At 44.3% G+C, this 13,218-nt stretch overlaps 1 protein-coding gene and 1 pseudogene across 1 annotated transcript; both read left to right on the forward strand.

The window, feature by feature from the left end:
* Positions 1–1,244: 1,244 nt before the first annotated feature.
* LOC127340421 (germin-like protein 1-3) lies at positions 1,245–2,038 on the forward strand (annotated as a pseudogene).
* Positions 2,039–5,809: 3,771 nt separating this feature from the next.
* On the forward strand, positions 5,810–6,949 carry LOC127338893 (germin-like protein 1-4). The gene is made up of 2 exons (XM_051364848.2): positions 5,810–6,041; positions 6,150–6,949. Exons 1-2 carry the CDS (start codon positions 5,912–5,914, stop codon positions 6,692–6,694), a joined length of 675 nt encoding a protein of 224 aa, XP_051220808.1. The 5' UTR covers positions 5,810–5,911; the 3' UTR covers positions 6,695–6,949.
* The last annotated feature ends 6,269 nt before the right edge of the window (positions 6,950–13,218 follow it).

The following is a 13,218-nucleotide window of genomic DNA, read 5'->3' on the forward strand; positions in this document are numbered from 1 at the left end:
AACTATTTTCTGGTGTCATTGCCTCTGTGTTACTGCTACTGCTGCTGTGTTACTGTTACTATTTCTCTCATATTACTGCTGCTTTCACATCACCCCTGTTACTACAACTCAGTTGTTAAGGCTTATAAGTATTCTTTACCTCCCCTTGTGTCGAATCAATAAATTTGGGTTTTACTTCCCTCGAAGACTGTTGCGATCCCCTATACTTGTGGGTCATCATCGCTTTTATAACAGAAAGTCATGCCTATTTTTTTTTTTGCAGATTTTTCAGTAAGAGTGCATTAGTCTGTACTTCAAGATTTAGAACACCAAATCCTCCTTGATTCTTAGGTCTGCATATTTTTGTCCATACCATCAGTGCGGACCCTTTTGATTTCTCATCATCTATTTTTCCCCTCCATATGCAGCGTCTCGTATACTTAATTACATGTTTCTTAATAGTTACTTGAACATCCAGACAACACATGAAGAAAACTGGTAAGGAATGCCAATACTGACATGACCATCAGCAATTTGCCTCCATAATTCGGAATATTTGCAATACCACACAGTCTCCTTTCCGGCTGAATTGCACATATATAATTTTACGGTTCAGCTGGCATATCAGCACATGCATTTTTCATTTCCTATTATATGACTTGCACGTTAGAATGTGTTCATTTGCACATGCAATTTTGTTTTTTTACAAGTGCACATGCAATTGTTGGTACAGACATTTCACGTAGACGCAAACTAAGGGAGAGACGGGATGCCACTTACTGACAACGTGTGCCATTGCATGCGTGCAATTTGCATGGACAATACGATGAGGATTTGGACGTACGGACGGTTAACTTGACAAGCAACACTGTTTGGCCGAAAAAAGAAGTCACACACTGCTCATTGTCGCGCCTCTCACGTACATCGATCATCGCCCAAGTAGCTACGGAGTACCTGTCAAAAACAAGCTAGCTGCCTAGCTCTACCAACCAAATCGATCAAGCTGATGACAGATTTTCTTCTACAACCTAATTGGTTAACTCGACAGATGATGGCCAATCGATCACGTCGTCATCAAGCTAACTGAATCACGCAACATCTATAAATACCTCCTCCCGAACTCCCCTCTTCATCAACCCGAACGGTCGAGAGAGACTGGACGTACGCCTGGCGTCGAGAGAGAAATCCATAAAAGACTGTACAGGCTACAGCTAGCTCACGCAGCAAAGTAGCTCCAAAGTACCAAACCTGATAAACTAGAAATCATGGCCGGGCTCCCCGCTGTCCTTCTCGCCGCCTGCGCAGCCCTCCTGGCCCTCGCCTCGCCATTGCTCGCCGGCGACCCCGACATGCTCCAGGACTTCTGCGTCTCCGACTACAAGTCCCTCGAAGGCCGTACGTCTTCTCTTCCATGCAATGATGTATACTCGGATTTAGTACAACTTTGTACTAAATTTGGGTCAATTAAAAAAGAACGGAGGGAGTACTATATATACATCAAGCATGAACTGAGAATGTTCCCGTGCAGCACTGCGTCTAAACGGCTTCCCTTGCAAGAGGCCAGTGAACGTGACGGCAAACGACTTCTTCTCCGACGTGCTGTCCCGCCCGGGCAACACCGGCAACCCGGTCGGCTCTGCCGTGACGACGGCGAACGTGGCTCAACACCCTGGGTGTCTCCACGTCCCGGGTCGATTACGCTCCGTGGGGCGTAAACCCACCGCACACCCACCCGCGCGCCACCGAGATCATCTACGTCCTTGAGGGCTCCCTTGACGTCGCCTTCGTCACCACCGGCGGCAACCTCTATGCCCGCACAGTCTGCAAGGGCGGGCTCTTCGTCTTCCCCCGTGGCCTCATCCATTACCAGAAGAACACAGGCGGCGCACCGGCCGTGGCCATCTCGGTGTTCAACAGCCAGTTTCCAGGCACGCAGTCCCTCGCCGTGTCGCTGTTCGGGGCGTCGCCGCCGGTGCCCACCGACGTGCTGGTTAGGGCGCTCCAGATCGACGGCGGCGTGGTGGAGGGGATCAAGTCCAAGTTCCAGCCTATGAACTAGGCTTCCCTGATGCATACAGTTGGTGGGATCGGCACTGTCTACGTACGTATGTACGTGCTGCGCCAATCAAACTAAAGAGCAGTCCGTAAAAGTGTTTTCTTAATTGATCTGCCTGTATCTTTTCATTTCATCGTTCATCCATGCATTTCTGTCGGTGCATGTCAACTGAAGTCTGAAGGGCCTCGCCAGTGTCTGTTAATTGTTGATTTTATATCTTCACGAAATACTGGTGATTAATTTGTATGTGTCCATTTGAACTAATGAATGGCAGGATGTACCTAAGTTTCTTGGATTCTCATGATATATTGGACACCAAATATCCCAAATATATTGTTTAATGATTTAAGATTGGCAAACGCTAGAAATCAGCCCACTAATACTTGCAAAGTATCAGCCACCTCGAAAGCCGTTCGATCCACTTATGACCTCGCGTGTCTTATCAATGGTGCTAAAATGTTTCACATATGTAGTATCAACATGCAAAACTTTTCCAATAATATGTAAAAGTTGGGAAAAAATGATAATTTATTTAGCAAGTTGTAGCTACAGCCAGATATATTGCGAAAATTCTCGTCAATGCGGCAAAAGAATCCCTAACATAACATTTGTTTGGTGTATGTAACATTTTTTAAAATGTGATATTGTTTTACAACATTCTCTGCTGTACATGCAATATTGTTGACTAACCTATTCCACATTATAGGAACACATATGTAACATTTGTGCAATCTCTCTCTAACATATTAAAATAACTATAGTATAACTTTGCCCACACTTACACAACAATATAACTATTCATACATGTAGCAAAACGCAATGCCATATGGAACATCGCCAGAAATTAAAGAAAAGTTTATCATCCCCTACGATCATGGAGGCACCACCATGTGGCGGTTCGAGTTCGTTGGCGACGAATCCACCACACCAGAGAGTAAATGGAAACCCAACGCTGCCAGGTCTGGTCAATCCTAACAAAATCCAATTGTGGTTCGTCTTCCCCCAGGTCTGGTGCCATCTTGAGAGCTCTCCGTCCATGGCAACACATGGAAGCTCGGTCATGGCCAGCCCAGGGCAAGATAGAGGACCTTCCTACACATGGAAGGAGACTAGGGAATGGTGGCCCGCCGTGAGGAGGAGGGCCACGTGAGGGAGAGAAGCAGGGGCAACGGTCCCAACGAGAGGAGGAGTGTCACACGCGGAAGAGGAACAATGATAGCTGGCTAGCGAATATACGAGCGCACGGTGATGGGAATGCATGTGCGCGAGTGGCAGGGCGTTTTTTTCCTTTAAGATTTTTATTACTTCCTCCTTCCCCAATTAATTGACGTAGTGATAATAATATGTCCAATATAAATGTATTTCTATACAACGATAATTTAATTTGAGACGGGGTGTGATAATAATATTTTGTGATACATTTCTATGTGTGTAATCTACAATAAAGATAATTTACCATTTCGTGAAAGCACAATGAAAAAAATTATGCATCTTAAATGTAAACACTACCAATTCACTAATTTTCAAGTATCACGATTTCTCTCTTTTGGTTATGACATATGACATATAGGGTCTTTTTCCAATATACTTTACAATAATATATACACACTAAAACATAATGCAGGTCCCTTTATTTTAAAATTTTGTGAAAGAGAACATATTGAAAATGTCATATGTATATCTCAGTCCATAGAGATTTTCTTAAATTTTGGTATCCGGAGAAAAGTACAACTACAGTTTATAGAAAAATGCATCTCTACACTTTCCTGGCAGAAATGACGAGTTACACATTTCAGATAAATGTAACTATAAACGAGTTACATATATTTTAAACTGTGAGTGTCTTTTTTTCTGGTGACTGTGACATAAGAGATTTTCAGTCACTTGAACATAACAAATCTTAGTAAAAAAAATCTACGCAAAGGCGGACATCCGCATGAATATTAGGGACACTTTGATTCGCCGGATTAAAAAGAAGGCTTAAATAGCATCAAAGATGTTTGTCACACCATATAGGATTCAAGTGAATTATATCAAGAAGAGTTAGAGTGTACGGTTTTTTACTGTATAATAGATACCAAACGATTATTTAGGGAAACATATACAGATTCAGGGCTTTCAAATAGAATGAAGTCTGCAGGATTTTTTGGATCCTTAAAAAATGTTATATATTTCACTGGCAAAAATCTTTAAAATTCATTTTTATGATTAATTCTGCATTCATATGATAGAAAATGTCTTCATGTGGTTGTTATGTACTTGTGGATCTTGGTCTAACCGGATTTTTTGTTGCTCGGTAGCTATAATGTTTTTAAGTTCGGCACCAATATTTTTTTTTTTCAAAAAAAAAGCAAAATTATAAAGAAGAATTTATTATTTACTACTTTCATTTCCTAGGCCATAATTTTTTTCTTATAGTTATGATCAAACTTTACACATTATTTTTTGAAAGAAGGGGTCTCCCCCGGTTTCATGCATTGACGAAACCCGGAAGTATTATATTATTGTCAATCCATAACCATATGTATGTGCGTATTTGCGAGCTTCTGGATTTGTACTGCGTTTCACAAAAAAAAATTGAAAGACCGACAAAATAGCACAATAGATAAGTAGGAAACGAGGAGATACTACATCTTTACAACCACATCACCCACACATGCCCTCCTAAATCCCCCGCTGCCGAGGGATCGGGGACTCGGAAACCAAATCACTTGGAGGCACGCCCATCATCGTCCAACAAAGAAACCAGCTACCAAAGATACACAAAACCAAACCACAATCAGAGCTTGTTTGAATCAAAGGATTCTCAAATAAATTTTATAGTATTTTTATCCACAGGAATTTATTCTGTAGAGGTTATTTGGGTTGAACCCTTTCGATGGATTTGTTTCCTATACTACAATTACATAGGATTTCTACAGGAAGAAAATTATATATATCTATGACAACTATAACATGTATTCAATCTCTATAGGAATTTCCTGTGTGATTTCTGCCATGCAACTAAATGACTTCTACAACTAGTTCCTGTATTTTTTATTCATGTAAACATTCACGTACCATAACATAACATTCCTGCATTTTTTCTATTTCTATATTTTTAAAATTCTTTGAATCAAACAGGCCCTCCGGAAGGTGAACCTCGAAGTAATTCCGTATAGGAGTAAACCCGCAGCTAGTTTGGCTCGATCAGTATACTCGTTTCATTCCTCAACCGGCTGGCTTTGCGTCCGCCATAGGTAGTTTGTTGCGTTCACGCGAATATACACATGTACGGTAAATATGTGTGCAGATGCAGACTGCACAATATATATAGCGTACACGTCATCCAATATAACAATGAAGGCGAAATACATGTGAAAGTAATAAACAAAGATCACATGTGTGATGCTGACACAGATATACTGTACTATAAAATGAATGCTGCAAGGCAGGTACGTAATAGTAGTTTGCATATATACATGACTGATACGGTCACGATTTGGACCGACACTTGACGTGACACGCAACACTATTTGTCCCAAAAAGGAAGTAATACTGCTCACCGTCGCACCTCTCACGTACATCGTCTAACAAGCTAGCTAGATCTACCAGTACCAATTATTAGTACCAACTCAATGGATCAAGCTGAGAGATTTCTTCTTCACTTAATTGGTTAGCTGAACGCATGACCAATCGATCCATCGATCACGTCGTCATCAAGCAACCAAATCACCTGCTACCGCGACATCTATAAATACCACCGCCCAATCTCCCCTCTTCATCAAACCGAAAGTTCCTGAAACCTAATTTGACACCAATAGCTAACAGCTAGCTAGCTCACGCGCATAGCTAACTAACCACCAAGGACCTGCAGCACAAGATTAACTGGAAATCATGGGCAAGCTCGCCGCTGTCCTCCTCGCCGCCTGCGCCGCCCTCCTAGCTCTCGCCGCGCCGTTGCTCGCTGGCGACCCCAGCATGCTCCAGGACATCTGCGCCGCCGACTACAAGTCCCTCGAGGGCCGTGAGTGGCGCTTAACATCACTCGAACCCTGCATTTCGCATTTCATTTCATCTCTGTTGTTGTGTGTTCGTGCGTAATGCTGTTGCTGTGCGTGCGGACGCGATGCAGCGCTGCGGGTGAACGGGTACCCGTGCAAGAGGCCGGAGAACGTGACGGCGGAGGACTTCTTCTTCGGCGGGCTGGCGAACGCCGCCGACGTGTACGCCGGCGGCAACCCCATGGGCTCCGTGGTGACGGCGGCGGACGTGGAGAAGGTCCCGGGGCTGAACACGCTTGGCCTGTCCATGGCACGCGTCGACTACGCGCCGTGGGGTGGCGCCAACCCGCCGCACGCGCACCCGCGCGCCACCGAGGTCATCTTCGTCATCGATGGCACCCTGGAGGTGGGCTTCGTCACCACGGCGAACCGGCTCATCACCCAGGCCGTGCCCAGGGGCGGCATGTTCGTGTTCCCGCGCGGCCTGATGCACTTCGAGCGCAGCGTCGGCGAAGTGCCTGCCGTGGCCATCTCGGCTTTCGACAGCCAGCTCCCCGGAACTCAGCCGGCGGCCGCGGCGATGTTCGGGGCGGTGCCGACGGACGTGCTTGTGCGCGCGCTGCAGACCGACGCCGGTGTTGTGGAGCGCATCAAGTCCAAGTTCCCGCCAAAGTAACACGACGCGCATACGGTCTTGTCTTCCGTCTTGGTGTCGGCGCAAAATTTGATGCACTACTGTCGGTCAGTCTATTACGTACGCAACAGCTACCACACGTACTACCCATCTCTAGTATTTATAGGTGGAAAGCGTCTCTTTATTTGTTCATCGTCCACCTTGTAATATTTGCAACGCATCTAAATGTCACAAAAACAGCTGTCGGTCACACGGCCTGGTTTAGATTCACACAAAAGTTGTGCTAATTGTATGACCTGCTCAATATTCTTATTAATTCCATTACGTTATTTTTGCTTTTCAATTCCAAAACCGTCACTCTCGGCCGCTTGTGTGTTATGAAACTATCTTAGATTTGGTCGCAATGCGGCTCTAGAAAAAAAAAAGGAAATTTACTTGCGACGACACAATGGTTCTAGCACATGACAGGCTAGTTAGAAAGAAATGTTAGAACAAAAAATGGTAGAAGTTCATAAACATTCCTATATTATTTGTTCAAAAAGCTAACTTCAAAAATATTAGAACCATGTTTTACTTCTCTTTTATAATTTTAATTTTAAAATTACTGATTTGATATCTAGTATCCACAATATTACGACCTTAAAAATGATTTTGGGCGATTTCGCACGAATGGGAATCCACTCAATAGTTCTAAAAGATAAAAAGGTAAAATAATAAAATGAATCATGGTTTTTGATATAGTTGAGAAAACAAGAATTGGAATTTTCATGTTCTTGCTATTGATCATCTTGTGTTTGTCATGTTGTTGATACATGCTTGGGTACTCGTGTGGGTTTACTCGGCCTAGTGTGGGTTTCAGAAAATATTTGTACATGTGAGCACCGTGCAAATGACGGACAAGATCACACGACGCAGGTGTGGGTTTGGGTAAGCTCCAGCCTCACCAGATGAGGTTTTTCTAGGAGTTTGATGACTGGACTACCCGGCGGCGCCGCACATTTGGTTGCCCGTGCGGCGGTTCCCACTGCTCACATGCATGCGTGTAATTAATTAGTCTCTCTCACATGCATGAATTAATTAGTCTACACACTCTCTCGTATGCATGGAACTAATTAGTACCCATGTGCAGCTATGCCACTTCTCCATGCACGAATGCATGTAAATAATGACATCACTCAAGATTCTCTTAGTTCCAAATTTTGAAATGTTTTATCTCATAAACCGTATATCCAATTGATGTTCCGTCTTCACAATCGGCTTAGTGGCGACGAGATGTTTGAAACTAGATCTCATGTCGGTATGTTTTGACAACTTTTTTTTTCACCAGCAATTGCCAGAATATTATCACACACTTTCCAGGTTGTCAAATCTTAGTTGCCAGATTAAAAATAATGATTATTTATCAATATTTGCAAGATTGTAGTCACATATTTGTTGGGTTATGTTTGACTAGTTTCCAACAATCGCTAGATTGTTGTCACGTACTTATCAGAATATTTATTTGCTACGTAATTGCGGCACTGAAATAACGTGTTTGCTAGTTTCATGTATGCCATTCTACATCGACGCAATGGTATGATACATTTTTTTGCTTGAACGATATCATCTCCTAGTTGTTGGACATATTTAAGGTTCTCTCTCTATTTTTTTTAGATCACTTCAATGTCTAAAAATATGAATTATATATATGCATAATTGTCATGTGGATTGTTTGTTGATAATCTGGCAACCGCGGTAACATAATCTGGCAACTGACTCAATGAAAAAAAAATCATCGAAACATAACAATATGGGATCTACTTCTGAAGCTCTCGTCGAGACGAACTCGTCGGTGAAAACGAAACACTAATCGAATTAACGGTTTAGAAGATAAATCATTTTGAATTTTCGAAATTAGCAATTAATGTGATGATGTCAGTATGAGGTGTCACATTACTACATGCGTACATGTTACAGCTCCTATAGGGAGAAAGCACCAAAAAAACTGCCGCCGCACAGGTTTGAGTTTGTGCGGCGCTTCTGAGTAGATTTTCCCTTGATTTTTTAGGAAGGGAAGGATAGCCTGTGGGTTACGGAACGGGCCAGGGAGAAATAAACATGATCCCAACAAGCAGACTCTGTGCCTGATAACGATACACGTCCTGTGCACACAACCCACATAACAGCGGTGGAGAGCCCATAGATCCAATCTCGAATCACAGATGCTTTCTTGTAAAAAAAAAGAGAGGAGGAAAACAAGGACATTGCCTTGGTAAGAAACAAAGGAAAATGAGATAGACAACGAGAACTCAATAACGGACCAGATAATGAGCCATTTAAACAAAATGATATAATGAGGGAAGAAGGCCAAAGCCGAAATGTGCATGTTTCGCTAAACTAAAAGTAGATAAATTTTATCATTAGTTTCAAGTCATACATATGTCCGCCTCTTACTGGATACCAAAATGTGTATCAATCTAAATTAGAAAATAGCTAGCTTTTGAATAGTCACTTAAAATGAAAAATAATTACAAGTACAAATTCTTGAGTATGGCTTTTGCCTTGCCACCATAATATTTTAAATAAATGATTATCATTTATTTATACTAATTTTTTTACTTATTTATAACTCACTCACTAAATATAAAATTTAAACTACTCCTAGTACACATTAAAAAAAATTAATAAATGAGTGATATAACAGTGATGCAAAAAATACAATATTCTTTGTTATACACTGGTGGAAAAAAGGGCTTTGGTCGCGGTTGGCAACTGCCATTAGTCGCGGTGGCGCAACCGCGACCAAAGCAGCGCGACTAAAGGCCCCCCCCCTTTAGTCGCGGTTCCTTACGAACCGCGACTAAAGGCCCGTCCACGTGGGCCGCAGGCGAGCGCCAGGGCGGAGGGCCGTTAGTCGCGGTTCTTCGGCCAACCGCGACTAAAGGCCTCCGCAGGGTTTAGGGTTTTAGCCCCCTCCCCCTAAATCTGGTTTCTTTTTAATTTGTATTGTTTTATTTCTTTTGGGTTTTAATTTTGAAGGAGTTTCACATATTCTACGGTACTGTATACATACATGCATATGAATGTACAATTTCAAACAAATTTGAAATTAGAACCAAAAAGAATTCAAGAGGAATATACAATATATATTCAATATCGGATGACCATATACAATATATATTCAATATCGGATGACCATATACAATTTTGAACAAGTTAGTTACAAATTCTGGTGCATACACTGGTGGAAAAAAGGGCTTTGGTCGCGGTTGGCAACTGCCATTAGTCGCGGTGGCGCAACCGCGACTAAAGGCCCCCCCCCTTTAGTCGCGGTTCCTTACGAACCGCGACTAAAGGCCCGTCCACGTGGGCCGCAGGCGAGCGCCAGGGCGGAGGACCTTTAGTCGCGGTTCTTCTGGCCAACCGCGACTAAAGGCCTCCGCAGGGTTTAGGGTTTTAGCCCCCTCCCCCTAAATCTGGTTTCTTTTTAATTTGTATTGTTTTATTTCTTTTGGGTTTTAATTTTGAAGGAGTTTCACATATTCTACGGTACTGTATACATACATGCATATGAATGTACAATTTCAAACAAATTTGAAATTAGAACCAAAAAGAATTCAAGAGGAATATACAATATATATTCAATATCGGATGACCATATACAATATATATTCAATATCGGATGACCATATACAATTTTGAACAAGTTAGTTACAAATTCTGGTGCATATAAAGTTCTACGTCATCGTAATAGTGTTCTCCTCTAGGATCGATGACTTCCCTCGCCAACCATCCAGCTAGTTCCTCTTGAAGTGGTCGGAAGCGAGCTTCTGGACTAAGCGTCTTCCGGAGGTTATTCCTCAGGATGTTGTTCTCACACGTCTGGTCCCGCTCATTGCAGTATCTCCGGATCCTCTCACAAACATAGTATCCACATAGATTGGTCCCCGGTGGCTGAATATCCCCAGTCGTCCGCACTGCCATTTTAAAATGTAGCTCTTTTTTGAATTCACCGACCTTGGTATCTACGAACCGTCTCCAAACCCTACGAGGCAAAGAAAATTAAATAAACAAGAGAGTTATTAATTAGTTACTTGATATTAGGAAATGATGAACGAAATAGGCCGATCGATATAGAGCGCAAATGAATGAAAATAATTACTTTTGCATCATTTTTCTCATGTCGCCCCAAAGCGCCGGATCCATATTCAGAGAGTCGTGGACGAGAACGGAGGAGGTCTGAACTTTAATTACCATAAGAATCCCGTGGAACCTGCGGACACGATACATGCACAGTCATGCATAACTCATCGATTAGCCACATACCATGCATGGAGTAAACAAAAGAGAATGTGCTCAAGACAGAAACACTCACCCAAAATGGTAAGGAAATAGAATATCACTTTTCTGTTGCTGTTTTCTAATAAACCGCCACAGGTCATCCTCCACGTCGGCGGGGTGGTGTTCTAACACATGTGAATTAACGATGTGTGGGTCAATGAACCCAACATCATGGATGTTCCTTATTCGCATTTCCCGCTTCTTCATTCTCGCATAATAGCGTACACAACAAGATAGTTAGGACAGTGCAGGCAATGAACGAGATGGGGTAGAAATTAATAAATCACTTACAGAACGTAGCAACTGATGATAGATTTGTCGAGGTCGCGCAGATTGAACAGCTGGAACAATTCACTCAGATGAATTTGTACCCAAGAATGTTTGAAGTGATGCTCATATCTAACTTCCGCATAGATATACTCTTTGGCGTTTTTATGTTTTATGTAACCCTTGTACCAATTTAGCAGACCTTTCATTTGTCGAGGTAGATCCTCTTCCTGCGCAGGCTCGACGAGAGGGCCATTCTTCACATATGTAAATACTACGTCCTTCATTGGCGCCTCATCAAGGCCTAGCAGTGCACGAAGAGTGATACCTAACTCGGCCGCTTGTTCTCTGGCACTCGTTACAGTCAATCCATGTGCTGCCGCAGCTGCTATGATATCGGGGGCATCCGGATCGGCGGCTTGCACTATGAGCGGGGCGATCGATTGTTTACTTTGTTCCCGAGCTGGGCAACTTCTTTCCCCTTTTCTAATTTTGACTCGGCCTCGTCCTCCAAGGCTTTCTTCTCCGCCAACTCTTGGTTCCTCTTGAACGCGAGTGCTTGCCTACGAAGTTCACGTAAATAGTCGTCAGGCAGATTCTTCGCGGCTTGGGACGGTGTGTTCAAAAATGACTTAGCCCACTGCTTTTGCTTGTCGAATATACGGCTTGGGCTCGCTCTCTCTTTTCTTCTTGCACTCCTCCTTCCATTTCTCATGCTGAGCAGCCACGGCCGCTGCATTTTCCTCGACACTAAGTTCCCAAGGCCTCGGGCTGCGAGGCTTCCGTGATGGCTCGGGTCGCTGTGTTTTCTGGGGTACATAAGGGTCCGGGTTACTAACCCAGGTCGGCTTCTGCTTCTTCGCCGGAGGTGGATTGGGGGCGGTGTCTCGTTGATCACCCGCCGGACGAGGACTAGGGGCGGCGTCACGCTACCCGCCGGACGAGGATCGGGGGCGGCGTCGCCGACGTGAAGGAGGTGTATTAGGTGAAGCACCACCACCACCGCCGCCACCGCCACCGTCACCGCCACCGCCACCGCCACCGCCACCACCACCACCGTAAGGGGGTGGACTTGTTGGCGCCTCGCCTGGAAACTTGATAAACTTCTTCTGCCATAGAATGAACTGGCGCTTGACATCTCCAAGTCTTTTCACCCCTTCAGGTGTAGCAATGTCAATGTCCAGGTCCTCAAACCCTTGGACTATCTCCTCCACCGTCACACGAGCATAGCCATCTTGAATGGGGTTGTTGTGGTGGAGTGCTCCAGGTGGCAAAGCACTGCCGATGGCTACCTTCATGGACATGTTCCCGATAGGATAATACAGATGACATGCTTTCATCTCCTTTATATCGTCCACGGGGTAGCGAGGAGGCTCCGGTGCAGTAATTTCGACCACCAGAGGCTCCGGTGCAGTAATTTCGATCGTCGGTGCACCAGCCGGTGAGGCCTCCGTGGAAGCCACGCTGCTTCTTCTCCGCTGCTGGCTTCCGAGATCCATTGGATGATCTTCAGCATGCTGCGCCCGAGCTGCATCTCTTTCGGCGACTAGTACACTCACGGTTTTCTTCATCACATCCATTTCCGTTACCAACTTCGCCACAACATCTGCATCCCGATCCATCTTTCTCTTACGGCTTCTGTAACCGTACGGGTCATCGTTCTGGGGGAACCCTATTTTCCACGGAATGGGCCCCATGCCTCGTATACGTCCTCCGTGTTCAGGATTCCCGAGGGCTTTTGTCGGGCGTTGTTCTCTCCGTTGAACCTGATCCTCCCTCTTGAGCCTCCCTCATTGCCTCAATAAGCTTTTGGGTGGGTGTAATTATTTTGCCCTGATAAACACACTCCCCTGTCTCCGGGTTCAGCGATCCCCCATGCCCGTACCACCAGCTTTTGGCCCTTGGGTCCCATCCCTCCGTACCTGGACGGATTCCTCGCGCCCTCAGCTCGTTCTCCATCTTCTCCCACTTAGGCTGCC

Source organism: Lolium perenne, chromosome 3 (assembly GCF_019359855.2).
Source record: "Lolium perenne isolate Kyuss_39 chromosome 3, Kyuss_2.0, whole genome shotgun sequence".
Classification (NCBI taxonomy): Eukaryota; Viridiplantae; Streptophyta; class Magnoliopsida; order Poales; family Poaceae; genus Lolium; species Lolium perenne.

Excerpts from the sequence above, each read along its gene's own strand:
- LOC127338893 (XM_051364848.2), top strand. The coding sequence starts at position 5,912 with ATGGGCAAGCTCGCCGCTGTCCTCCTCGCCGCCTGCGCCGCCCTCCTA. Across the intron at positions 6,042-6,149 it reads CTACAAGTCCCTCGAGGGCC|CGCTGCGGGTGAACGGGTAC; the intron begins GTGAGTGGCGCT and ends GACGCGATGCAG.